We start from the raw sequence: 26,016 nt of genomic DNA, 5'->3' as shown, positions 1-26,016 counted from the left end.
TGTTACATGTAATTAGAACAATGATGTACTCTGAACATAAACTTTCCTCTTTCAAAAAAATTACCCTTTAATCAACATAATATAGCACACAGTGTAAAAAAAGTCAAATAACATTGAAACATATATAGTAAAAATCAGTAGTACTTTCTCACCCTCACCCCTGCCCATACTCTGGTCACCCTTCCCACAGGCAGCCATTTGCAACCTGCCTTGTTACTTATTTTGGTATTCAACTCCAAATTCCATACATTTTATATATATTCCATTTTTTAACTTATTAAATAGATTATATATATTCAAATCCAGTATGAACTCTGTTACAAAACTAAGATCATTAAAAAAAGACTTCTGTTAAACTTACATACTGAAAAGAATACACAGAAGAAACAATCTCAGTCCTCGGGGCCTATATAGTCCAAATCAATTACAACCTGTTTATGAAGGGGTCTGTAGTCCTCAGGGTACAAATATGAAACAGTTTTGTTTGTTCTAAATATTATAGCTTCCTTTCAATCTGGTACGTATGAGAGACTGATTGCCTTAATAACCCCAATTTTTTATACCTCCCTATAGCCTTGACCTTTCTTGGTGACTTCCCACACTGACTCTGAGTTTGTGTCCCAAGAAAACTCAAGGAGAGGTTTGAAAAAGTGCTTGAGTGTTGCTACTTCCTCCCTATGAACACTTTAGCAGTACCCTGAGGACTGGAACACGGAACCAAGCAGAAGCATCCCAAATGTTATCTGAGATCAGTCAGCTCCAGCCAACCCTCAGGACGGTAGAGGCAAAAGCAAGTCCTATAGACATCAAGGGAACCTGTCACAGATCAACAGTATGACCTAGCCAATTTACAGGCTTCTAAAAAATAATAAATGCCTGTTGTTTTAAGTCACCAGGTTTAGGAATGATTTATTATAAGGCAAACCTAATTGATATAGCAGGATTTTTAAACTTTAAAACAATTTGGTCCAAGTTGATAACTTTTTAGATGCTCCCAGTGATTGAAACACTATCCTTCAGACTCAATCTTTTTATTATTTTTGTTATTTTAGAGACTTGAATCTCAAATATAATTTGAAGCTCTTCAACCCCATACCCTTTGAAAGAAGAAACAAGGCAAAGTCTTGGTCAGAACAAACCTACTGCCCCTCACTTCATCTTTCAGGTGCTCATGGTTTGAGAATTGGGAGTAAAAAGGAAGTTCATCTCCTTTCTTAATTGGATGCAATCCTCTAATTTCATGCTGTTGCTTAACTGGCAGGCTGACTGGGAGTCCATGTACCCTCAATGTGGCAGGCATACAGCCGCAAATCCCCTTATGGGGCGATTCTCTATGACTTGTCAGAAGATCCTACAGGGAGATCGTCCCCTGCAATATTTACCTGATCTTGGAAATCACCATCTCCCCCTCTATCACTGCTGAGGTCCCTTTACCTCAAGCTGACAGCCTTCTTGAGCATAAAAAAAGGAAAAATAGGTCAAGTCTAGTTACTCTTTGAAGTGACAACATTAAGTAGTCACTACCACTATCGTTCTCAACTCCCTTTAACCCTGCCCCTACCAAAAAAGGGCAGATCAGCAAGTTCATAGTTAAAACAAATGCTCAACTAGGCAATGAAAGCACCTCTTCATATCCAGGGACTTAAAGACATCCCAAACTCTTCTTTGGAAAAGGAAGTGAGACTAGAAGGGGGAGAAGGGCTTGATACTTTCTCCTTAAAATATTGCATTTCCCTGTGCTGAGTCCTATTCAGGGAGTGGGGTGGAAGATCCCAGTTCTTCTGGAAGGGGTCCTTAAAGCAGTCTCTGCAGTCAGGTTTCTGGCCCTACTGTCAAGTAGATTATTCAGGGCAATCTAAATGTATAAAATTAGTTACTTAGAGTCTTTTGTCTTCAGCTTGGCCTTAGCTGCACTTCCAGAACAAGATAAAAAAGTTCCACTCAACACACTGTTACATGGTTATTTTTAACTCTGTGCATTAAATTCTACCATATTGCATATCATTATAGAAAAATTCCATTTTTACAGAAATGCCAGTTTTATTAAAAAGTCTGCCCTGAAGAGGTTATTTGAATGATATTAACTTTTTATGTAAATTTTATGGTGTTTTCATGGATTCTAATTCATCAATTAAAGGATAAAAGAGCAAGATTGGCATTTTAAATAATTTCTCATAATTTTTCAAGTAAAATGTTTTGTCAAATAAAATTATTCAAACAAATTGTGAATTTATTTTTCCAGAAAATCATATATTCAATCATTCATTTAAAAAATATTTGTTTGTGTACCTACTTTATATCCAGTGATATTCCAGTTGCCCTGGGCAAATCAGAAAAAAAAAAAAAAAGTCAAAGTTCTGTGTTCTCATAGATTGAACAGGGATAGAGAGGCATTATTAATAATCAATAACTGAATTGATTATTATGAAGGAAAGAAAAAAGTAGACTAGGATAAAGGGATAAGGAGAACAAGAGTACAGGAGTAAAACTTTTAGGTGGGGAGACCAAATGGTTTTAAATGTAGAATAGCACAGTCTAGGAGCCTCAAGTATAGATGGTGAGCTTTGAGATATGAGCAAATGCATGAAGTATGATCGGGGCTGGGAGCTAGCCATATCTGGAAGGAAAATATTCTAAACAACAGAGGAGTCAGTCAATTCAGAGGTCCCCCAGATGAGAATCTTTGTCTGATACATTTGAGGGTCAGCAAAGGAAATCAGAATTCCTGGTCCATTGTAAATGAAAGGAAAGGAAATCGGAGGTGAAGTAAGAACTGATAGTAGTTTACACTAGTATTGATAGTAGTCCCTACACCAGAAGTAGGGAAGTAATGAGAACTGAACTGATTCTAGATATTATGAAGGTGGAGCAACAGGATTTGTTAATGGATGGATCTAAGATGTGAGAGAAATAGCAAATAAGGACCAACTCCAGTAACTTGAGAACTAGAAAGATGGGGTTGACATCAATGGAGAGAAGGTTTAGGTAGTAGTGGGTGAGCAAGGTTGGGAGGAGGGAGATTAGGAGTTTAACTTTGGACATGTTGACTCTGAGATCTAAGTGGAGATATCAAAATAGAATTGTCAAGGATGTTGGCCTTATAAGCTTAGAATTCAAAGAACAAAGTTTGGTCAGGGGATATACCTTTTAGAGTAATTGGCATCTGCTGGAATTTAAATGATGACCTTGATGGTTATGAGAATATTTAGAGAAGACATAAGAATAAGACAGAATAGTCTGGGCATTAATGTTATAAGGTGGTAGAAAAAAAATAACAGTAGACTGAGCAAAAATAAAAAGTAATACAGGTGATCAACCAAGAGAGGATACCAAATGAAGAAAGTGTATCAAGGAGAAAAGACTAATCAATGCTGCAAAATACTAGCTAAATGATCAAAATATTTACTCATGAACTTACCAGTAATAAATTTAGAGGTCACTGATAACATTACATAATAATATTGGACCTAATGGCTCATTCCACGAAAAAGGAATTTCACCATGCAGTGAAAATTCTCTTAAAACAAATGGGTTTTTAAATACAACTGAATGACCCACTTATTTCAAACAGTATATTTCACAATAAAAGTGGAATATAATTAAATGTATTTACACAAATAAAAAACCTGGCAGGACTCTTTGAGGCTTATATGATTTTAATTCAATTAAACAAATACCTCTACAGTGCTTACTATGCTAAACAAGGATATAAAACAAAATCATGTCTGAGGAATCAGACATGTATACAGATCATTAATACATGGAATTGCAGGTCAGTTGGGGTCATGGTTACCTATCTGAGAAGATAATGCTTTATTTAATCTTGAAAAAATAGGTAGTGATTACTCACACACACATCATAAAAGAAGGTACCAATAAATAATAAATGAAAAGGTGTTCAAATAAACTAGTTTGGAGGGAAATGCAAATTAAAATCACCATGTGTCCATGGGAGGTAGGACTTCAATACTCTTCCCCCAAAAAACAACTTGGCAATTGTTCAAAATTATTAAAAACAACTATTTCAGGGATCTGGAAATCAACCAAAGTTAAATAAGATATTAAGAAGCACTTATTCATGAACCATAGTTGAAAAAGGGTAAGAACAGTGGGAGTCTGTGGTGCTCCCACCTGGGTCCCCTGTCATGCCTGCCAGGTAGTCAAAGCAGGGGTTCTCCTCAGACCACAGGTGAACAACTTCACTGCAGAGTTCAACTAATCTAGAGCCAAAGGTAAAACCAAGCTATCCAGCAGCATTACCAGCAAAAGTTACAATCTCTGTAGCAAGTCTGAGGTAACTATCCCAGTTGGGACAAGCAATCTACCAGCAGCATAAAAGTAATCCCAGAAAGGAGAGCTCCACAGGAGAGCTTAAACTCTGCAACAACCCTTGCTGCCTTCGGTCCCTACGTGTAGGGGAAACCACACTGTCCACTTATCCTAGGTTGACAGTGGCTAACACACATGAACAGAAAAGAAAAGGTAGGAAGGATTAGAAACCTGCCTGAACAATATACTCCCCAACCCACACACAGATCCTTCAGGAGTGGAAGTCTCGCTCCACCCTTCATTCTCATGGTATATGAGCATAACCTGTGCCCAATCACTAACCATGAAATTATTCATAAATATAATGCTGAGAGAAGGAAGCCAAGCTCAAAAGAGTCTCTTTTTTTTTTTTTGGCAAGAACTGTATATGTTTAGTAAAGGAGTTGGAATCACGAAAAGATTTTAACCAGGGTGTCGTGGATTGGAATTACATTCTATCAGATCACCTTGCCAGAGTAAAGGCAGGTTGGCAGAGGGCAAGATTAAGACAGAGTGTAAATAATGGTCTGATCAAAGACAGGTTGGGGAGATGGCGTGCAGAGGATGCAGAGCAAGCCAATTTAAGAGATTTCTCAAGGTGGAATATTAAAGTCTTCAGGTTTATGGCCTCAGCCAGAAGGATGGTGGAGCATCCTACTACAACAAAAAATTTAACTGACAAAATATTGAAAAAGAGGGCCTCCCCAGTGGCGCAGCGGTTGAGCGCTGGGTTGCGAAGCTGCCCGCAGCCTCTGCAGCGCCGGTTCGATCCCCGGCTGCTCCCCGGCCACCGGAGGAGGGTCCCACATGGCGCGCAGACCTCTCCTGCCGCCCGCTGCTCCCCTCAGCAGTGTACTCGGTCCTTCTGCCTGCTCTGCTCCCCGCTCTGGCTCTGGTGAATTCTCTCACCCTCCCGCGCTTCTGACTGTACCCAGTGTTTGTATAAATAAATAAATAAATAAAAATAAATCTTAAAAAAAAATATTGAAAAAGAATAAGCTCAATTGTGATCATGTTGAGCATGAGGTTCATAGAACTCTAAAGTATAAGATATTTTTATGTAATCAAACTCTACAAAATCTATTCTTTAAAAAAACTAAAGTAGCAAATGGAAATATAGGACCATACTGATCCAAATACATGGTTCTTGCTCCAGCTCATACTTCAAACTTGGGCAAGTGAACTGTTCTCTTGGTGTCTATGTTTATTAATTTATTTAATTATCCTGATACAAAATGAAGAAAATAAGATCACAAGATCGCCCTATATACTTACAAGAGTGACATGAGCATTAAAAAAAATGCTGTACACATAATTGCTGCTATAGCACACAATTTGTTCTAGAAATGAACTATAATGCAATCTGAGCAAAATGAAGCCATAAATATTGGCCAAAAAACTCACATTTTCCCTATGTCAGATGACATGAAAAGCACTAAATATTTACACAGCCAATTACAAAACATACCTAGAAAAATCAATTTTTAAAGTGAATACTATTTTATGTCTAAAATGGAAGATAATGTTATACATATATAATTTCACACCACATAAATTTAAAAAAACAACTGTTAAAATCCCAATTGGTAAATAATGCAACACTTGCTTATCTAATTTAGAGTATCTAAAAATAAAAGGCTACATATGAAGAAAATTCACAAAAAATAACCACAATTGTATTAGGGTGATGGGATTTTGACTGATTCTTTTCTGCTGTTTTTACAGATATTCATGATCATAATAACATTTTCTATAGTTGGAGGTCTCCTCCAAGGCTTGAGGACTGAGTAATATAAGAAAGCATTTTCGCCTCCCCTGGTGGCGCAGCGGTTGAGCGGTGGGCTGCAAAGCCGCCTGCAGCCTCTGCAGCACCAGTTCCATCCCTGGCCGCCGGCAAGGGTAGCAACATGGTGCGCAGACCTCTCCTGCCGCCAGCTGCTCCCCTCAGCAGTGTATTTCATCAGTCTATCTGTTCTGTTCCCCACTCTAGCTCTAGTGAATTCTCTCACCTCCCGTGCTTCTGACTATACCCAGTGCTTGTATGTATGTATGTATGTATGTATGTATAAATAAATAAATAAATAATTTTTTAAAAAAAGAAAGCATTTTCAAGTTCAAGTATAAATTAACTCATAACACATCAGTGCAGCTAGGCAAATGACCCTAAGGAGAATGGTACCCTCGCTTGTGAGATTTGATTGTGATCAAACAGAAACCCAAAAAAAAGACTGGTATTAAACCTTTTAAGAAAATTCAGGTCAGTGAAACGAACTTTAGTAGTGTCTATTAGACTGTTCAAGAGAGAGATTCTACACACTTTAAACAAGTTGGCCCCAATGATAAGAACAATATGTATGCTATCACTTCTAAATAATGCCATTAAATATTTCATTTCTACAATTATACATGAGAACTTATTCTTACTTCGTGTTCACACAATTATGATTTTCCTACCTACAAAACAAAAAAAATGAATCATCACATTGACAGGAGCATTCCAGTTCATTTGACAATTCTATTTATTATAAATTAATAAACTGGCTTCCCACATATATACATATATATCCTTTGACATTGCTTAATGTGAATTCCTCTTTGAGAGACAGCTCCATTGCATTGCACCTGAACCTGAGGGTCAGATTCTAGACTTGATAAACTCCTTCATCAACATAAAGGTAACTCTCTACAAAGCTTTTGAAATACATCCTGCCTGCCTGCCCAGTGAACCCAAACATCACTGCTAGCCAAGAATGTGCTTTTAACTCTTAAATGCGCACGAGTATCATTAAATTTAATTTTAATTTATAAATTTATAAAGTGTTATAGCTTTTCCTTTCACAGATACTCATGATAGTCTTTTAAAAGGTATTTAAAAATATTTAATTCACAAGTGATACAACCTCTTCGTCTTGAAATGATTGCTTAAAATTTGCATATGCTTAAGTAACAAATCATATCATAACACACAATAAATTATGAATGAAAAATCTTGTATAACTGACTATGATTCAATGTTTATTATAAAACACAGCATGCTGCTCCAAGTGCATTTTTCTCTTAATCTCCAAAGATAAACTAAAAAAAAAAAAATCTACTTTAGTCTCATCAAGGGACTACATGAATACAATATATTACATCTTTATCTAGTGACATTTGGGTCCAGAAATTATATTTCACTAACTCACAACAGATGATTTAAACAAATACAGTATTACAATAAAACTAATAGCAGTAACATGTTCACAATTCTAAAAAGGATTATTAATAATGAAAGATTAAAATATATAAAATAACCTGGATCAAGAATAAATGTTAAATTATTTCAAACCAACTTATTTGTTACTCACATAAAACAAATTTACCTAAGAAACCTGTGGGAAATGTCTATCCTTTCAGTAAATCTTAAAATTGTTATTCAATTTTAGCAAAGAATCCATTTAGGCATTTGTATACATAAAGATTGAAATTTCTAAGGGGACAGTTAATATTTCACCTTTAAAATAAAAATCACTGTATCCACAATTCAATGTAAAATACCACACTACGTAAATGGGTAGGCAAAGTAACTATTTAAGATATGAATGCTATTATTTACATTCTAATTTGATTATATTTCTAGTGGTAATATCAAGTAGGATTTCTATCTGATCAGCAAGTAGCGGACAGGGTGAAGAACTAGTCGTGTGAGATACACGTGGAAGGCATTTTGAATCCTCTTTAACAATGTTGTGCTTCAGAAATTAAAAAATGGAATATCTTAACAGAATGAGGTTATGTATTTCAAGAAGTCATCATCAAACAGAAATTCACCCCAAATTCTCTCTTTAGTGTTCTGTTTCATAAAACCCTAAATCAAAATTTGGAGAAATAGTAGGTGATCCTGGAAGACAGTGTGCTTAACTGAAACAAGTCAGTCACAAAAAGACAAAATACTGTATGATTCCATCTGTAGGAGATACATAGAGTAGGCAAATTTGTTCAGGTTAGAAATAGAAGATTGTTGTCAAGATCTTCCAGAAGGAAGGTAAGATGGTAAATTTTATATCATGTATGGTTTACCATACTTCTTAAAATAAACATTTTTAGAAATACTATTTCATTTCTCTAGGTCTTTTTCTGAATTCATTCATTAATTTTAATATATGATGACATAAATTTAGAGTGCACTTGAAGATTCCATAATTTTAAAACATGTGGGGGGGGGAGGGAGGAAGAAAACCAAGTTAATTAAATTGAGATATATCATGTCATTTCATAAATGCCACAGATGCTTTATAACATTATGTTCCTGGCTGTGAGCTGATAATTGTGGAAGCTATGTGATAGGTACACTGGCATTCATTATACTAGTCTCTTTACTTTTGTATACTTGAAATTTTTCACAACAAGACATTAAAAATAAAGATAGCTATACAAATAAAGGAGGTGTGAAATTCAGCAGGACAGCAAGATTGATGGGAAGGGCACGGTGGACTTTCTCCCCAGACAGTGTTGAAAGATGGAATAAAATAAAATATGGAAATCTTTTAGAATCTATTTTTAAGACATGAATTTGATGTAATTAGCATAATTGTGGAGTTTTAAGAAAAGCAATGTGAGTTAACCAGAAATGCTACTGAAGGAAGGAATCATAAAATCAGTTTAAATTTCTACTGAGAATAAAGTGAAAATTTAAATTTTTACTCTATATAAATTAGGAAACAAGCCCTTTCAATACGCAGTTCCTAACCTGTAAAGGAAGTAATCAAAATATTTCTAATGAGTTACTATGTAAATTTCAAAATATAATAAAGTAGATTTAACTGAAGAGCATAGGGACTGAAAGTGGGGGAGAAAAGAAAGGATCTTTAATTTTTTAAGAATAACATACAAAATGATCTGGTATTAATTATACAAAATCTAATCTCAAGAGTAGTAGGATATTTGTTTTTAGTATCTAAATGTTCTCTGTTCCTGTTTCTAATATACAAAAGTAAGAAAAGAAGACTTAAGGGAAATCATTTTTACCAATAACCCATGAAAGGTCAATCACAAAACTGAGGTCCTAAACCTATGTACTTATATCTAGTTAGAAAAACACAAAAACAAAACAAAACAATTTTAGAAAGCAAGTTAAAATTCGAATGACTGCACAAATCCCCAAAAAGGGGTTTGAATATAAGATTGGGCTAAGAACATTTCTACTTATGAACAAAAGTTAAGGAATAAGACCAAAATTGTGACAAAATAGAAAAAAACGGAAGCATCTATGGAACATACATAAAAATTGAAAGAATAATACTGAAATCAAATCCATATATACATTATTTATATTTAGTATATCAAGATTTTGCCACAATTGCAAAATCTGTTTTTTCTAACATTTTTTACCTTAGTCCATAATCACATATCCCCATCTGTCTCAAAAATGTCCCTTTATTTTTCAAAATAGCTTTTCTTTTATTTCTAGGAATGTGGCAAGAGTGGAAGGTAAAGTGGAAAGTGGACGATGAAGATGGAGATGTGTCAGGAAACCACAATGTAGAACGTCAAATACCCTTTTGTAGTGTTTATACATTATTCCAAGATAAGACAGAGTTCAAATGAAACACAAGTAGAAATGGTCATGTAGGGCCTCCTTGGTGGCGCAGGGGGTTGAGGCACAGCCTATGAACCTATCCGCAGCCACTGCAGCACGGGTTTGATTCCCAGCCATGGAGCTGGCCAGCAAGGCTCAGCAGAACTCTCCTGGCTTGCCCGCTGCTCCCCTCAGCAGTGTATTTCAGTCAATCTGCCTGTTCTGCTCCCAGCTCTGTCTCTGGTGGATTTTTCTCACCCCCTGGGTGTCTGGCCTGTCCCCCAGTTCTTGTATGCATAAATAAATAAATCTTTAAAAAAGAAAAAAGAAATTGTCATGCAGAAAATGGAACTCCATCAAAGATAGTTTTAAAGGGTTAACCATGGCAGCAAGTGAAATGGAGAAGAGTTCATAGGCTGTTGAAGTGATTCAGATAAAAAAATTTATGGTCTTGAACTATGGTAAAGGCATCTGATATTAAATATTGATGAGATCAGGGGCTGCTAAAGAAAAGCTTGTAAACATTTTGATAAGGTCATTATTGAAAGGTAAGATAAGAAGTCTTAGACTCCTATTCCTCTTCTTTGATTCTAATCTTCTGTTCTTCTTATCCTAGAGAACTCACGGCAATATACTACCGTTTATTTGGTGCTAAATAGGCTTTCAGAGAATTTTCTGAGACCCAAACCACAATTTCATGTAAAGTATTATTTGTGTAAAGAAAGACACTGAAAATTTCAAACAACCAATTAAAAATCCTAACCAAGTACCAGAAGATATGCTAAATTGTTTGAATGCAAATCTCATTTAATCTATACAATAACCTTATTAGGTGAGTGTTATTGCTATTCTTGTTTTATAGACAGAGAAAATGAAGCTTGGAGACATTAAATAATTAGTCCAGCTACTAAATGCTAAATGGTTGAGCAAGGATTTGACCGTGGGTCTATCTGACTCTCAAATCCATGTACTTCACTTCTATCTTCAACATCTGACAGACCATCATATTAAATAATGACTGTCAAAGGGGTTGTACCATCATTCTGAGGGGTTTGGAAATGTTAGAGGAGAATAAGAAGAAATGCCCTGGCAAGATGCCAATAGCATCTAGCCCCACTGAGAAACTATTGTCATGATTCTAAAATCCATGGTGCCAAGGGGATTCATGAACAAGCCTGAAGGTATGAATGACAATGTGTACCCTCTTTAAAGAATCTCTATATGGGGATAAAAAAAGAGTATATAAAAAATTTTCAGGGGCAGAGAGAAGCATTATTAAGGGGTACAAGGAACCTCTTGTGGGTGTTAAGTTTACTCTCTTGATTATAGTAGAGGTGCACAAGTCTATACATATGTCCAAACTTGTCAAATTGTGTGCTTTTATATGCGCAGCTTAATTTTTTTGCCATAAATACCTTAACACAACTATTAATAAAACAGAAAATCATTGGTGGAGGATAAAATGATAGCATAAATACTGTCTCCAGACAGTCGCCAAAAAAAGGCTGAGATACAATACAGAGAGAAGGTCTGAAGGACAGTACCAAGTGATTGTTTCACCATTTCCTTTACAAAAGTGGTAGAGGATTGGGGCCTCCCCGGTGGCGCAGCGGTTGAGCGCTGGGTTGCAAAGCTGCCCGCAGCCTCTGCGGCGCCGGTTCGATCCCCGGCTGCTCCCTGGCCACTGGAGGAGGGTCCCACATGGCGCGCAGACCTCTCCTGCCGCCCGCTGCTCCCCTCAGCAGTGTACTTCGGTCCTTCTGCCTGCTCTGCTCCCCGCTCTGGCTCTGGTGAATTCTCTCACCCTCCTGTGCTTCTGACTGTACCCAGTGCATGTATAAACAAACAAACAAAAACAAAATAAAATAATAAAATAAAAAAAAGGGAAATTAGAAAATATTTAAAAAAAAAAGTGGTAGAGAATTTTAGAAATTAAGTAGCAAAAACACTAACAAAATTCAGAAGACAGGGATCTGCTTTGCCTGGCGCCCCTTTCACTAGTTCAGATCTACAGCAAGCACTGAGAGAAGGCTAGAGAATAAGCCCGGGATCCCACACAGTCTCCCAACCCCAGATTATCAAAGGGCCACCCAGAGCCCATAGATGCATCACTGCCATGTTGGATGTGGTCCTCACTGTGCTTGGGAAAAAAAAAAAAAAAAAAAAACTTTTTAAATTAGTTGCCAACATTTAAAAACTTAGAGATTTCTGACTCCAAATCTTTTTGACTTTTCTTATGAGCTCTGGTAACCATGGCCCCATGTTTCCTACCTGGCAACAGGCCAAGAACTCTGATCAGCTACAGACAATAAGAGTCAGTCTCTGTGCTGTCTTGTCTGTCCCTGGCAGCAACATTTACATCACATCTGGTCTCCACAGGCCTTTAGTTTGTAGTCCTGACCCTAAGGCTATCAAGATTTTCTCTGAACAGTATTTTGCTTTGTTTTGATGCTATCTATGGGCTCAACACCATCCCCCACTACACACACACACACACACACATTAAAGAGAACTGTCCTTAATTAGAGGTATAATTCTCACTGCAACAGGTAGGGGTTTTCCTAACTCAGTAAGCAATGGCAGTAAACAAGAAGCTAGACTGACTTAGCCATACCAAGCTGTAGCACAGGCCACACCAAGAATAAAAACAAATCCTGAAAATTGGTTCTTGGGGCACTAGTTTCAATGAATTCAATGCAGAAACTTATAACAAGTAAAATTTTCCCTTCTTGGGCTCTTCCCCAATGCTCTAGTCTGCCACCTCCCCCTACACACACACACACACCCCTAGATTCCTCCCTAATCTTCCCTTCCCTCATTCTACTAGGTCACTAAAATGGTCACAGGAATTAAGATAAAAGAAAAATTCTTTTAAAAAAATTTACAAGGGAAGGTCCCTAAGGAATAACCATGCAAATTATTAATAACAGGTCAAAAGGGGTCACTCAGTGACTGAACAACCAACATTTTATTTAATCATTATATATGAGAAGCATTAATAGTAAAGTCACAGTAAAAGTAAGGAGATCTATCACCTGTTACTTAATATTTCTTTAATCAAATCATAAAATAATAGAAATATTACAAAGAAGGTAACAAAAATCTGTTCATTTGCAGATGGTCTAAAAACCACAAGAGAAGTCACAGAAAAACTAAAAAAAAGAATTCAGTAAAGTGACTGAATGGTTATAAAATTAATACACACAAATTAGCAGTTCTTTCATTTATTGATCATAATCATAAAAGAACAAAGACAAATAAAAATTCAAAAACATCAAAAATTATTATAAAAAACTCAGAGACAAAATTAATAAGAGGTGCTAGTAAGGTCTTGTTATCTTGGAGCAGGGGATGCCCTAAGAGTTTATGAACAGTCCAGTTACTAACTTAGAGAATGGGGCTGGAATCTATAAGAAATTCACCTGATCATTTCAAACTTAGCTGGTATATGACCCAAAAGGAAATCATAACTCCTCTCCCCAGTGACATTCTGGACCCAATCAAGACCTGCATTTCCCTGGCCTAATTTTGAATCATAGAAATCAGCTCAAAACTGTTCAAGTTTCTCAAAGTGCATATAGGAAAGAGAACCAATCAGCAGAGAATCAGGATTCATCACTTTTTCAGGAATCAGATAGGGTATCAAGTAGAGAAAACTGACTCATTCTTTAAGAAAGAGATTCAAAAACTCTACAAATTTTTGACAAAGAACCGTACTGAATGTACATGTAAAAATAATTGAGTTCACGGACTTTTTAGAATGTTATTACTGAATAGAATCAAAAGGAAATATTTAGAATGTGTTTATATTAAAAGATTCCCAATTCCCAAAGTCCACAATATTCCACAATTTGTAGTTGTTTCAGTATGAGTTGATTTTATAATTATTTTCTCTCTCTAAAGTAGTTTCATAAGAAAATTATAAAGTAAGGAAAGTATTTAAAGCATCATAGAAGCATGTTTACATTCAGATAATTAATATGCTAAGCATTCTTATCTATTAAATTAAAGCAGGTCACCTAAGGACTTTTTTAGATAATACTTCATTAGCCTAATTATAATGTTTATATATATATATATTTGAATAAAGCATCATCATCTATTTTAAAATATTCTTCAATTTAAGCCTTTTACTAAATCAAACTAGCTTTCATACATTAGTTTCAATTACTGCCATTAAACATGGAGAAAAAAACCACCATTGAAACAGGAAATAAAAATTTCTGTTTTTACCTTTGAAGTTCTCCATTCCCAACCATCTCCTATCTGCTGTGAATGCTTAATGAATTCTGTACAATAATGCTGAAATGTTTTTTCTCCAAAGAACTCATCTCCTTCCATACCAAATGATAACTGCAATTAAAAAAAAAAAACCTAAGTATTAGCATTAGCTCTAGAATGAATACTGAAAGAAACCCTGCTAATGTCTTATTTCTTAAAACAATGCAAAATTTGGTATAGATAATAGAAAATAACTGCAGCGCCATTACAATAAAGTATTTTGTTTCCTTCTCTTCCCAGTCCCCATTTTTTAATCAGGAAGAAAATGTGATCAACATGAAAAGATAAATTTGTAACAAATACACATCTATGGCTTTTTTAATAATAAGGGTGTGTTGAATACAGTAACTCTTTACCATTACATTATATTTTAGTTGTACCTATATTTAACTGAAAACTTAGTTGGTTCATAAGTTTAGTTTCCAAAGCTTAATTTTATCGCATTTCTTCTGAGCTAATGTTCCCAAGCAACCTCTGTCTCTACCTCATGCCTTAGCTCTTTTATAGTGTTATATGGCACAATGGAAACGTGGACACTAGGGCTAACAAGAAGCAGGTTTAATGCACTGGTGCTGATTCAGCACATTTACAACCCAAGGCTGAGCCTGTCTGTAGGAAGTCAGGGGCTTATATAACTTTCAGTTTCTACAAGGTTCCGGGTGGGTTTGCATTGGCAGCTGTACATGGTCAGATTTGACGTGGCTACATACCATGAAGTGAGTTGTATAGCTGCATACCAAGGAGTGAGTAAACGGTCAGTAGTCATGGGACCCCCCCCAGGTCCATTCTGCTTCATGGCAGTACATGGTTTAACATGAAGCAGGATTCATATCAGGGAATAAGTTGCATACCAGGAACTAAGCAAAAGGTTGTTATTAAGCCCCTCAGGCTGCTTATCTCAGGTGACCATGCTTCAATAGTGTGACAATGATTAGCAGCACCCGGCTGTTATTTCACTAACAAAAGATGTTCTAATGCCTGGAAGTATCTGCTTTTCAAGGTGCAAGTTTATGATCAACTAATCACCTCCTTTACTGAGTCTACAAATATGACAAATTAAAGAATATCGAGATTATTTATCACCTAAATCTATTCAAATATGAAACATTGCTTACAGAAAGAATTTTAGAGCAGGAAAGAAATGCGAAGATTATGTAGTTCAAGTCTTGATGAGAAAAAAGTTAGACCAAGTGAATTGTCACATTCTCCTCATAAGATGTAAGTATCATCAGGACAACTAATACTTGCTAACTGCTTACTCTGTCAAGCACTATGCTACTTACTTCACATTCGCATTTAATCCTCACACAAGCAAAAGTTGTCATTCTTCCCCTTTCTCAGTTGAAGAAGAGAAAGAATCTGCTCAAGAATGCAAAAGAGAAAGGATTCAAAACCGCAGTTTGACTGCAGAGTCAATGATCTGTCTACACCAGCTGATTCCAAGGCACTGTTCTTTCTGATTGTTCAAATTTAGTAGATCTTATTGAATTTGGTCATTCATCCAACAAATAGTTGTTTTAGATTTTTTCATTTTCTCTTTACTAATGTAACATTAGTTTACAACACTGTATAGCTTTCATGTGTGCAGTTTCTCACATTATTAATTGTATATGACACCAAGCCCAACACCAAACACCATCTACCACCAACAAACCAGCCCCTCTACCTGTACAGAGCTTATTTCAATTAACATAAACCCCTCAGGTTTCATCCATTAATAAATATATCTTAAATATCTACTATACAGTAGGCACTATACATAGTATAGAAAGATAAAAATAAATATGTAGTTCTTGCCTTTTAAGAATTCATACATTGTAATGAAGAGAGATAAGCAATAAAAACCATTACACTTAACCAACCTCCATGCAACCTATTTTGCCAATTAATCAATACAATGTCCATTCCCGCTATAAATGATTATATCTACAACATACTGATCATGAAGCAACCCTGCTCCCATTAGTTGAGAATATGTTCACAAATGGCATTCTTGCATTATAAATGCATACTTTAATTAAGTGCTATGCAGATCAAATAAATAAAATATTAAAAGTCAACTGTTATTTCTATGACTTAATGCCTTAGACTTTCTAAAGCTCAGTCTCCATAGGAAAAGAACAAGTAAACGAGGTAAAAACAACTGGTGGTGGGAGCAGGGATCATAGAAATCTCGGATTCTGCACTCAGATTGCTGCATAGGTGGCTTGAGTTCTTTCTTTTAAACCAGAAATCTAGAGACTGCATTCTGGGTTCAATTTAATCAAGAATGAGCAATGAATTTCAATCAAGTACCCACACTCAAAGAAGATGATGTGGTCATACATGAAAAATTGACAAATGAATGTTTTATGTTGAAGTAAAATGTTTCAAGTATGCTTTTTTTTTGACTTTAGCTTTAATCAACTTCAACTCTCAATTCTAACAGTATCAGAAGAAAGGATTTCTATTTAAAATATAAACAATATAGGACCTCCCTGGTGGTGCATGGAGTTAAGTAGAGCATTATGAAGCTATCCACAGCCTCAGCAACAGTCGATCCCCCTGCCAGCCAGGGAGCTACCCACATGGTGCAGCAGACCTCTCCTGACTCGCCCACTGCTCCCCTCAGCAGTATATTTTGGTCAGTTTGCCTGTTCTGTCCTCCACTCTGTCTCTGGCTAACCCTTTCACCCCCCGGCACCTCTGGCCTGTACCTCAGTTCTTGTATGCATAAATAAATCTTTAAAAAAAATAAAGTATAAACAATAATGAAGATATAAACAGAGATTATGGACGGTATCCTTATAGAGTCCAGGCCAGTCAGAATCCTTGGCCTGGGTCCCTGAAAACAGCCACTGTATCAGCTGCACAGGCTGGTCAAGATCTACCAGGCACAGGGTTTGTGTGGAGCTGCATAATGAATACTAGAAAATAAGACTAAGGACAAGATCGGAGGAACTTTGTTTAGCTTTGAAAGAACCCAACTAGCTAGGCTCTGGGGGTTCAAAAATAAACTGATGTGTACATCAATTTCATAAAATAAAGTTTAAAAAGGCTTTAGTGTAACATCTTTGTGAGAAAACAAACAAACAAACAATGGAGTCCCTTACAAGAAAGGGATGATATGGGAGGGCTCCAAAGGGCTTTGAAAGTGGGAGTGAACTGAGGAGATAGGCATTCAGGCTTCCAGTGGAGACTACAGAGCATGCTTGAATGGATGAACACTAGTTAAAAGTCTCTTACGATAATCCAAGAGAGAGAAAATTATGCTAACAGAGTAAAATACTGCCAATGGGGCAGATGAGGAAGGATTCAAAAGACATTTTGGTAGTACACTCATCACAACAACTTGTAGATCTTGGTATGTGGGGATAGGAGTGAGAAAGAAGATTCAAGAAAGGGTCCCGTATTTTTGCCTTGGGTGATGATACACTGACTAAAACGGAGAATCCTGAAGGGAGAGTAGGTTTGGAAAGTGTGATGAGTTTACTTTACCCAAATAAAAGAGATCTAGCAGACATGTTGAGGTGGGTCTGGAACTCAGAAAGAAAAAGAAATCTGGGCTGGAAATACTGATTCTAAATCCATATTACGTAGATGATAACAGGACACATTTGATCACTAAGGAAAAGGATGCAAAACTAGAATAGGAGACTAAATGGAGCACTGAAAACTATACTATGACCCTGACATATACCAAAAGATATCAAATCAAAGAAAGCTGAATTTATTTCTTAAAGACAACTAAAATATTTTGGAATTTTTTATATATTCAAATGAGCACTTATTTAATAGGAAAACTGAACTAAGTAAAAACACTCCATTTCCCTAGGCCTCCAGTTACTTGAGGTTTACTGAACTATTCAAAATTTAGTTGAAACATAAAATATCACTCAAAAAAAACCACAATTTCTCTAATTAGCAGAACCCTACTACTTGCAAGATGACTGAACATAAAAGCACTAATTAATATTTGGTTGAACATTTTTTTAATTATCTAGACTGGACTTTTGCTAAAGGACGTCACATACAATAATATAAACACTTAGAACTTGATTATAAAATCAGGCACTATACTACATTTAAAAGGATATCCATCTCAATTCAAATCATCATAATGTGCCATAATAAAATATCATGGAATAATTGTCTCTGTGCCCAAGAAAGAACATTTCAATGAATTAAAAATGAAAATAGAGCACAATCAATATTTTACACATACTTTTCAAGTTGTAACACTCTCTGCTTCTCTATCAAGTTCAGAGACTAGCAGAGAAAATAGAATCTTAGAACTTCCAATTATGAAATGGTTGACATTGTGATCAAAAGTGGAAGTATAGGGGCAGGATGGGCACAGAGCAGGTTTTCTATGATTCCAGCCAACCAGACGGGTAAAGGAGAGTCCCAGGGCCCTCAGTGGCTTTCTCAGGCTTTTATTGAGCTTTCACATGTAGCGCAGCAACCAGGTACACGGCAGGAAGGGGTGGGGGGGGCACAGGGGTGCCAGGAGGCCAGGAGGCCTCCAAGCCTAGGGTAAGTCTTCACTCTGGGCTTCTCTGGCTTGCTCTCTCCCCTTCTGTCTCTCCCCTGCCTCTGCTTTTCTTGGTGAACATCTCAATATTACTGCTATGGTCCACAGACGCGAATAATACAACTTATAACAATGTAACAAATGCAGGTGCCCCATCAGGTAGGGCAATCCTAATGGCAGGAGGGCAAAAAAGCCTGAAAATCATATACCTACAGAAAATAACAACACCCACAACTTACTTAGCATTAAATGCAAGTAGAATTCGTATTTTGCAAATGAAAAATCTTAGACAGGTGAACTGCCTACATTTCCAGACTTAAGTTCAGACTATAGTTGACAACAGAATACAGGCGAACTCTCAGTAAAAAGACTAATTCCAATTCTCATCTCATTCTAACAATGAACCCCTTATTTCTTATTATAAGTGAAAGTAAGAAATGAGTCAGTTCTTTCATGTCATAGAGTATAATTTGTTAACATATCTATTTTTCTTGAATCTCACTCTTGCTGAACAAGTGTTTGATTTTTTTCTTAAGCTTAAACAATCAGAACCTTTTAAGAACTGCTTCAGCAGAGGCTAAATTGGAAAGATAATTTTTTTCCCAACCAAGTGAAAGCAGTCTTTCTAAACTATAGGTTAGTCCTCAGACTAAACGGTATGAAACTTTTTCTGCGATTAAATGTATCTTTTCAGAAAAAGCAGTCCCAGTGAATCCAAACACTGTATATTGTCATTGTTCAAATGGTCCTTTTTAATTAAAAACAGTTTTTTCAATACAACTCACCAGGTATTTTGTGATTTTTTTTTTTAATCTAAGGTGTGGGGAACTGATTCTTTGTTTCATTTTGGTCAGAGAGATTTCTTTTGACAAATCTATAAATTATTGTATATTAGTCATAATGACATTAAAATACTTTAAGAAAAAGAATTAAATTTCTCCAAAACTTAAGATCACTTACAAAAGTATGATTATCACAGAACATGTATATGTTTAAACATTAAAGATCATTTTAGCTAATAAAAGTAGGTTGCTTCCTCTGTAATTATCCCTCATAGCAACAATTCCACATTACTGTAACTTTAGATTTAGAATCTTTCCTTAAAAATTGTAGAATTACTAAATAGGGAGCTAAATTGAACCCATTACCTTTAGGACAGATTGGCATGAACTCATTTAGACTAGTTAATTACATTCCTAGCAGGGACCTTGGGCAATGGGCCTATTACCAGGTTTCGGGGTTACTAGAAGTTACCAGGTTTTATGGGATCCTCAGTCCTTTACTAAGGTCATGAAAGAATACAAGCCTAGTCTAGGCAAAGCAAAGCAAAGTTTATCTAGAGACAGTAAACCTGGGAAGAGTTCATGGAAGAATAACTGCAGGAATGATGGGACTCCTGGCTTACAAAGTCAAACAAATCACTGTTTCTGAGAAAAATGTTGGAAAGAAATCTACACCTAGAAGTAGCCTAGTTCAATACCTTAAAGAAAGATATAGAAAAAAAAAAATGTTCACCATACTATAAACGAACAAAAACCAAGGTAGCCTCAGCTATCTCTTGTTCAGCAGAAAATCTTCAGGAGATGATTCAGTAAGATCTAAACTTCTAAGCAATTCTTACTTACAATTTTGTATCCCAGGCCCATAGCAGAGTTAGGCATGTTGTAAACATTAAGCAGAAGTTCTAATGAAAAAAAGAAAATCCAAACATTTAAATGAATTTATCCTACATATCTCTACCTCCGTAGAGTACTTTTCTTCAACTCAACTTTCAGGTCTACTCACTTGAAAGTTTGGATTTTTTTTCCCCATTCAAACAAAAGATTTATATAACAGCCAATCTTTCTGATACCAGTGTCATTACTTTTTTAAGATTATAACTTTTTTACATAAAAAGGCTTGTCTGCCTACACACAGGAAAAATAGCTCCAACACTAGTGAGGTTTGAGGGGGATCCACCAGCTCAAATCTCTTGCTGCTTTGAACAGTGGGATTTGTAAAACTAACTGTTGTCAGCACATATGCTAATTAGGCCAGAACCAGAAACTAAAGTTTTATGTTGGCCAAAGATATTCATCAAACAAGAAAATACAAAAAAAATCAACACTTCCGAAGCTACAGTCTCAATGTCTGTCTGAATACAGATGAGGACAGCAATGTGTTTTTGAAATATACTACCAGGTTACATTATTGGGGGTGGGGGATGGGGGAGTGAGCAAACATTTTTGCAATGGAAGAGACATTCCCTTTAAGTTTTTCTTCTTGCAAAGTCTTCATTAAAGACTAATATGCCATATCATTTCCACAAGCTTTTCATTCCTTCACCCAGCACCTACAATATCCTAACACCTTGCTGTGTATATTCTCATAGGAATGTTAAAACTTTGCTGGAAAATCAGAGAAGACTCAAAAAAGGGAAGTTTGGAAGACTTGATTTCCATTCTTGAAGAACTGAATTTTGAAGTTAAGTAATGAACTACCAAGTAGAGATAAAGGCACACCAAAAATATGGAAGAGCTCCTGGAAAGACAAGACCTAAAAAGAGACAAGACCTGTGCTAAATTTAAAAAAAAAAAAAAAAATCAGCAAAACAGCCATGGGTAGTTAGGTAAGCTTTGGGTAGATAAGGTCCAATGGTTCCCATCTTCTGGAGGTGCTACTCTCAGTGGGAAAGTGTGGAAATGAATGACCCTACCTTCATCTTTCTATTCAAGTTTCATATTTCCATGATGCCGATCTCTTGTTAGTTTTGTATATTATTATATCATATATATTTTCTATAAACTACCTCATACTTTTAAAACAAAATAGGGTATAAATTTTATACAAGCAACAAAAGTAAAATGGAAGACAGAAAGAAAACTAAACAGTAAGATAAGGAAAAAAAATACATTGAGCCCCTAAAATCATCCTAGGAGAATTTTAAGAGACCTTTTTTTTGTTTTTTTTTTTTTTAAGATTTATTTATTCATTTACACAAGAACCAGAGTACAGGCCAGATGCGTGGAAGGGTGAAAGGATTCACCAGAGACAGAGTGGGGAACAGAACAGACAGACTGACTGAAATACACTGCTGAGGGGAGCAGCGGGCACGACAGGAGAGGTCTGCCACACCATGTGGGACCCTCGCCGGCCAGCTGGGATTGAACCAGTGCTGCAGAGGCTGCGGACTGCTTCACAGCACTGCACTCATCTGCGTGGGCCATCAGGGGAGGCCCTTTTTTGTTGGTTTTTGAAGTACGATCGTTTTACATCCTTGTCAATGTTTTGACAGTATAGGGTTTCTCTATTCAGGTGTAGAAAACTTTTTTTGAAGTATAATATATGGGTTTTGCCCTCAAGAGTTTACAATAAAATTTGTAAGAAAAAAATTCAAACTGAAAAATTAGAGAATAAAAGAAAGTGATGAATTATGCAACCACTTTAAAGAACTAAAATGGATTAAAATAATAACTTTAAGAGCATTCATTAAGCTCTTACTATGTATCAACAAATCTACAAATTGTTAAATCCTGAAAGCAACCCTATGAGGTAGTGATAAACTTCTCAACTTTACAAGTGAGAAAAATGGAACAGAGAAGTTATTTGTCCAAGTTAATAGAGTTGTTCTGTGTATCAGTTTGACCTAAGGCAGTCTAGAACCAGAGTCTGTGTCCTAGAAGACTTAGATTTCAGATAATCCTTAAATTATAAAAGGACTTGAAAGACAGAAATACAAAAAGGATGAGGATGGGAGGAAAGTAGAGGAAAACAGTGAACCTAGAAACATGCTGATATGACACAAAGTAGGCAGATAAAGAGTCTAACTGGAGAGCATAGGTTGGGAAATACAGGAAAATTTGGGGAGTGGAAAAAAACGCACTTTATATCAGTAAATAGCCCTGTAATTCTAAAGAGATTCCATTTAAGACAGTGGGCAATAGTAGGTTGAAATACTGTATTCTTGAGTTCAGAAGAGACGATGGAAGTTTTCTCCTAAAACTATTACATGACTATAAAATGATATAAGCGCAACTTCGATGCTAAATTTGTATTGCTAATAAGTACTATTATTGGGTCCTCAAAACCTATCAGATCAAGCACATCGATGCCTAGAAAACATCAGAGAAGCCTCTGGTTCACTTTTCAGCAATCCCTCTCTACCCCAGGTGCTTTTAGGTAGGGTTTATTCTTCATTCCACTTTCCAAATGTTTTATACCCAGCCTGCTTAACCAGTGAAGACATTTGTTTTCAACAGAGAATTGCCAAATAATCTCTCTGGAGCTTTATTGTTAGGATTCTGATCATGTTCATGATGCAAACACAGTCTCTAGGGTCTCAAACACATCTCTAGGCTTCAAAGACAGTATTAATCAAATCAAGTCAGTCTTAAGCAATCTATTTATAAAAGTAAAATGCCCTACTTAATTTTCTAAGGGGCTGGCTGCTTATCCTTTCCAAAAAATATGTAAGCATTAAGAATTGTTATCAGCTTATAATTTGTCACAAAACATTACATTCAATCTGTCCCATCATGTAGCAATCTCAGTTAAATTTACCCTAAATAAAAGGGGGAGTGTGGAGGGGAAATAACCTTATAACATTTCTATAGCAAAGAATCTTGTACATTTTACATCCAAATGAGTCTATTTTAGAACTAGTGGAAATTATTTCAATTAGTTTCTTCAATTAAAGTATTAGAACAATATTTGAACCTGTAATTTGCAAGACTTTAATTTTAATTTCTCAATACTCAACACATTTTTTTGGTCAAGGTTTTCATTTCATGAATGTTTCCTCATCCACATTTGACTAATCAAAAATTTTAAGAAAGGTTTCACTTGAGGCCTATGAGCATTTGAATTCCACACAGGGCCTATGTTTTCCAGTCCTGAAAAGTAAAAATTTAAGCTTTTGCCACTAAAGAGCAGAGGGCACAAACTGTAATTTTTTTTAGAAGTTATAAACATATTCATACAAATAAAGTCAGCCTGTGGCAAAGATTTATTGAACTCATAATGGAGCAAGCTGAATGGCAAAAAATGATAAAAATCCTCGAAATAGGGCAATAAAACCACAACCAGCAGTATTTTTATTCCTTCCCAGTGAGAAATAATCTGCATCTGGACTAGACCAAAAGAAAAAAAAAAAAAAAAAAAACACCAACCCTGGGCCCTAATCAATGCTTTGTGAAGCAAAAGTGTAGTTCCTTAATTTATCCTCGGGTGGGTCTGTTAGCTAAGATTCCATTTTGTCTTTTAAAATACATGGAGCCATCCCTTTTGCCTTTTTTGAGATGTTTAACTTTTACCTTCATAAACAATGTTTCTACAAAGTAGTTAACTATTCCTGCACGCCAACCCACCTCACCTCCCATCCATGACTTCAGATACAATGTGCAAACAGGTTAGAGTAAATTTGAAGCCCTTTCAAGTTAAGTGCGACATGGTCACAGTAATTTAATATCCTTTGTTTCAAGGTTACACGGACAAAGACTTGCTATCCGTGTGCAGGCGTTAAACACGTGGCAGAAATTACCCATACCGAGGCACCAGCAGTGGCCCAGGAGGGCTGGTCACACCAGGAAGGCACTGCCTTCCCCATCCCCGCCCGTCCGAGTTGCAGCTCCAGCCTGACTGCCAGGACGCGGCCCTATTTTCGATAGCAGGAGCCGCGTTTCCCCGGCCTTTTGTTCCGGACTGGGCTCTTTCCCGCCTACCCTCACCGCCCTTCCTCCCAATCCCTGGAGTGGGGTGAAGACCGTGCGGGAAACAGAGGTGGGAGGAGGCGGCCACCAAAAGCTGTGGGAATACTCACCCCACTCGGCTCAGCCCCTGACCCCGCCGCCCAGCCCGCTGGGGGCGGAGCGACGGGGTGGAGGAGGGAGCAGGGGAGAGGTACCCAACACTCCGCAAGCTACCACCCCGCCAGTGGCCCCAGGGTGTAAAGGGACAGGCCCCGGCGGCCCAGGCGGGCGGAGGCGGAGGAGCGGGCTCTCAGGGAGGCCCTAGTTGGAGGGGCGCCGGGCCCCGCCCTCAGCCGCCCCGCCGCAAGCCACCTAGTGGGAGCATGCGCACTGCGCCCGCGCTCCAGGGCGTCAGGCGCGCGCCGGCCGCTGACGTCAAAGGCCGCGCGCGCCCAGAGCTGAAGGGGCGGGGCGTAACCTCCAGGAGGCCCGCGGGAGCCCAGCCGGGACCCGGCTCCTTACCTCACAGGCCCCTGCAGCCCCTAGGTGGCTGTGCAATCTGAGCCTCACACGTAGGCGGTCTCTTGAATGGGGCGCGGAAAGTAAGCTGACACCGGGTAAGGGGTTGCAGGCTTCTGAAGTACTTTCTCATTCTCCAACAAAGAACCAAGTGTCTGGAAAATTAAAGGTCATCTGTGGTAAAAGGGTCGAGCAAGAACAGGTATCAACTAGGTAACGCCATTAGCATCCCTCTGAGAAGTCGGAGAACCTTACTGGAACGCGTGCGCGCGCGCGCGCACGCACACACACACACACACACACACACACACACCGCCCCACCCCCAAAAGTAAGCCAAGACTACCCCCTCTAAAACTTAAGGAAGGAGGGCCTCCCATGTGACGCAAGGGGTTAGGCACCGCACTATGAAGCAATCAGCAGCCTCTGCAGCACGAGTTCGATCCCTGGCTGGCCAGGGAGCTACCCACATGGCGCAGCAGACCTTTCCTGACTCGCCCCTCAGCAGTGTACTTCTGTCACTCTGCCTGTACTGTTCCCCACTCTGTCTCTGGTGAGGCCTCTCACCCCCTGCATCTCTGGCCTGTACCCCAGCTCTTGTATGCATAAATAAATAAATCTTTTTAAAAAATTAAAAAATAAAACTTAAGGAAGGAAAAGTTAGGAAGTCGAGATTTGACAATAGTTCCATCTGTGACATGTATCTCAGAAAGAAAAAACTGACAGCAGAATTAACCTAGGGGGAAACGATGGGTTAAAGAGGACAGAAAGATGTAACAGCAACATGGGTGATGGAACTGAAACACTGCAAATGCAACAACAGACATCTGAGGGAAAACTAGCATCTGCTCCTTTTAACACAACAGAATTAAATTTATGTGAAAGAAAGGAGTAAACACAGTCAAAGAATGGAAAGGAAAACCTGCCCTCAAATGTACAGGACAGAGTTTTGATCTTGTATGACAATTTTCTTTGGAGAAAGCTAGGTAATGGTTACAGGGTACTATACTGTTGATATTTTTGCTATTTCTTTTGAGTCTATAATTCTTTCTAAACAAAGATTTTTTAAAAGGAGCAGAATACTGCTTGGTGGTGACTAGGAGGAGGGGTTGGCAAAAAGGGGCTTGATAAATGGAACTATTCAATACCTTAATTGTTTTGGTGATTATATCAC

At 37.3% G+C, this 26,016-nt stretch overlaps 1 protein-coding gene across 2 annotated transcripts in view; it reads right to left on the bottom strand.

The window, feature by feature from the left end:
* The window catches only part of ATG10 (autophagy related 10), a 214,628-nt gene extending 189,535 nt beyond the window's left edge, over nucleotides 1-25,093 (bottom strand). The window contains exons 1-2 of one of the 2 annotated variants that reach the window (XM_037530533.2): nucleotides 24,848-25,093; nucleotides 14,099-14,218 (exon numbers count right to left, since the gene is read on the bottom strand). In XM_037530533.2, the coding sequence (XP_037386430.1) occupies nucleotides 14,099-14,206 (108 nt within the window). In that variant the 5' untranslated portion in view covers nucleotides 14,207-14,218; nucleotides 24,848-25,093. Of the gene's footprint in view, nucleotides 1-14,098; nucleotides 14,219-24,456; nucleotides 24,529-24,847 lie in introns of those variants that run through there. The other variant, XM_037530532.2, reaches the window with a different exon arrangement.
* Nucleotides 25,094-26,016: the final 923 nt, after the last annotated feature.

Source organism: Talpa occidentalis, unplaced genomic scaffold (genome assembly GCF_014898055.3).
Source record: "Talpa occidentalis isolate TD23 unplaced genomic scaffold, MPIMG_talOcc4v2.1 talOcc4.6, whole genome shotgun sequence".
NCBI lineage: Eukaryota > Metazoa > Chordata > Mammalia > Eulipotyphla > Talpidae > Talpa > Talpa occidentalis.
This window is presented reverse-complemented; position numbering and strand designations above follow the sequence as displayed.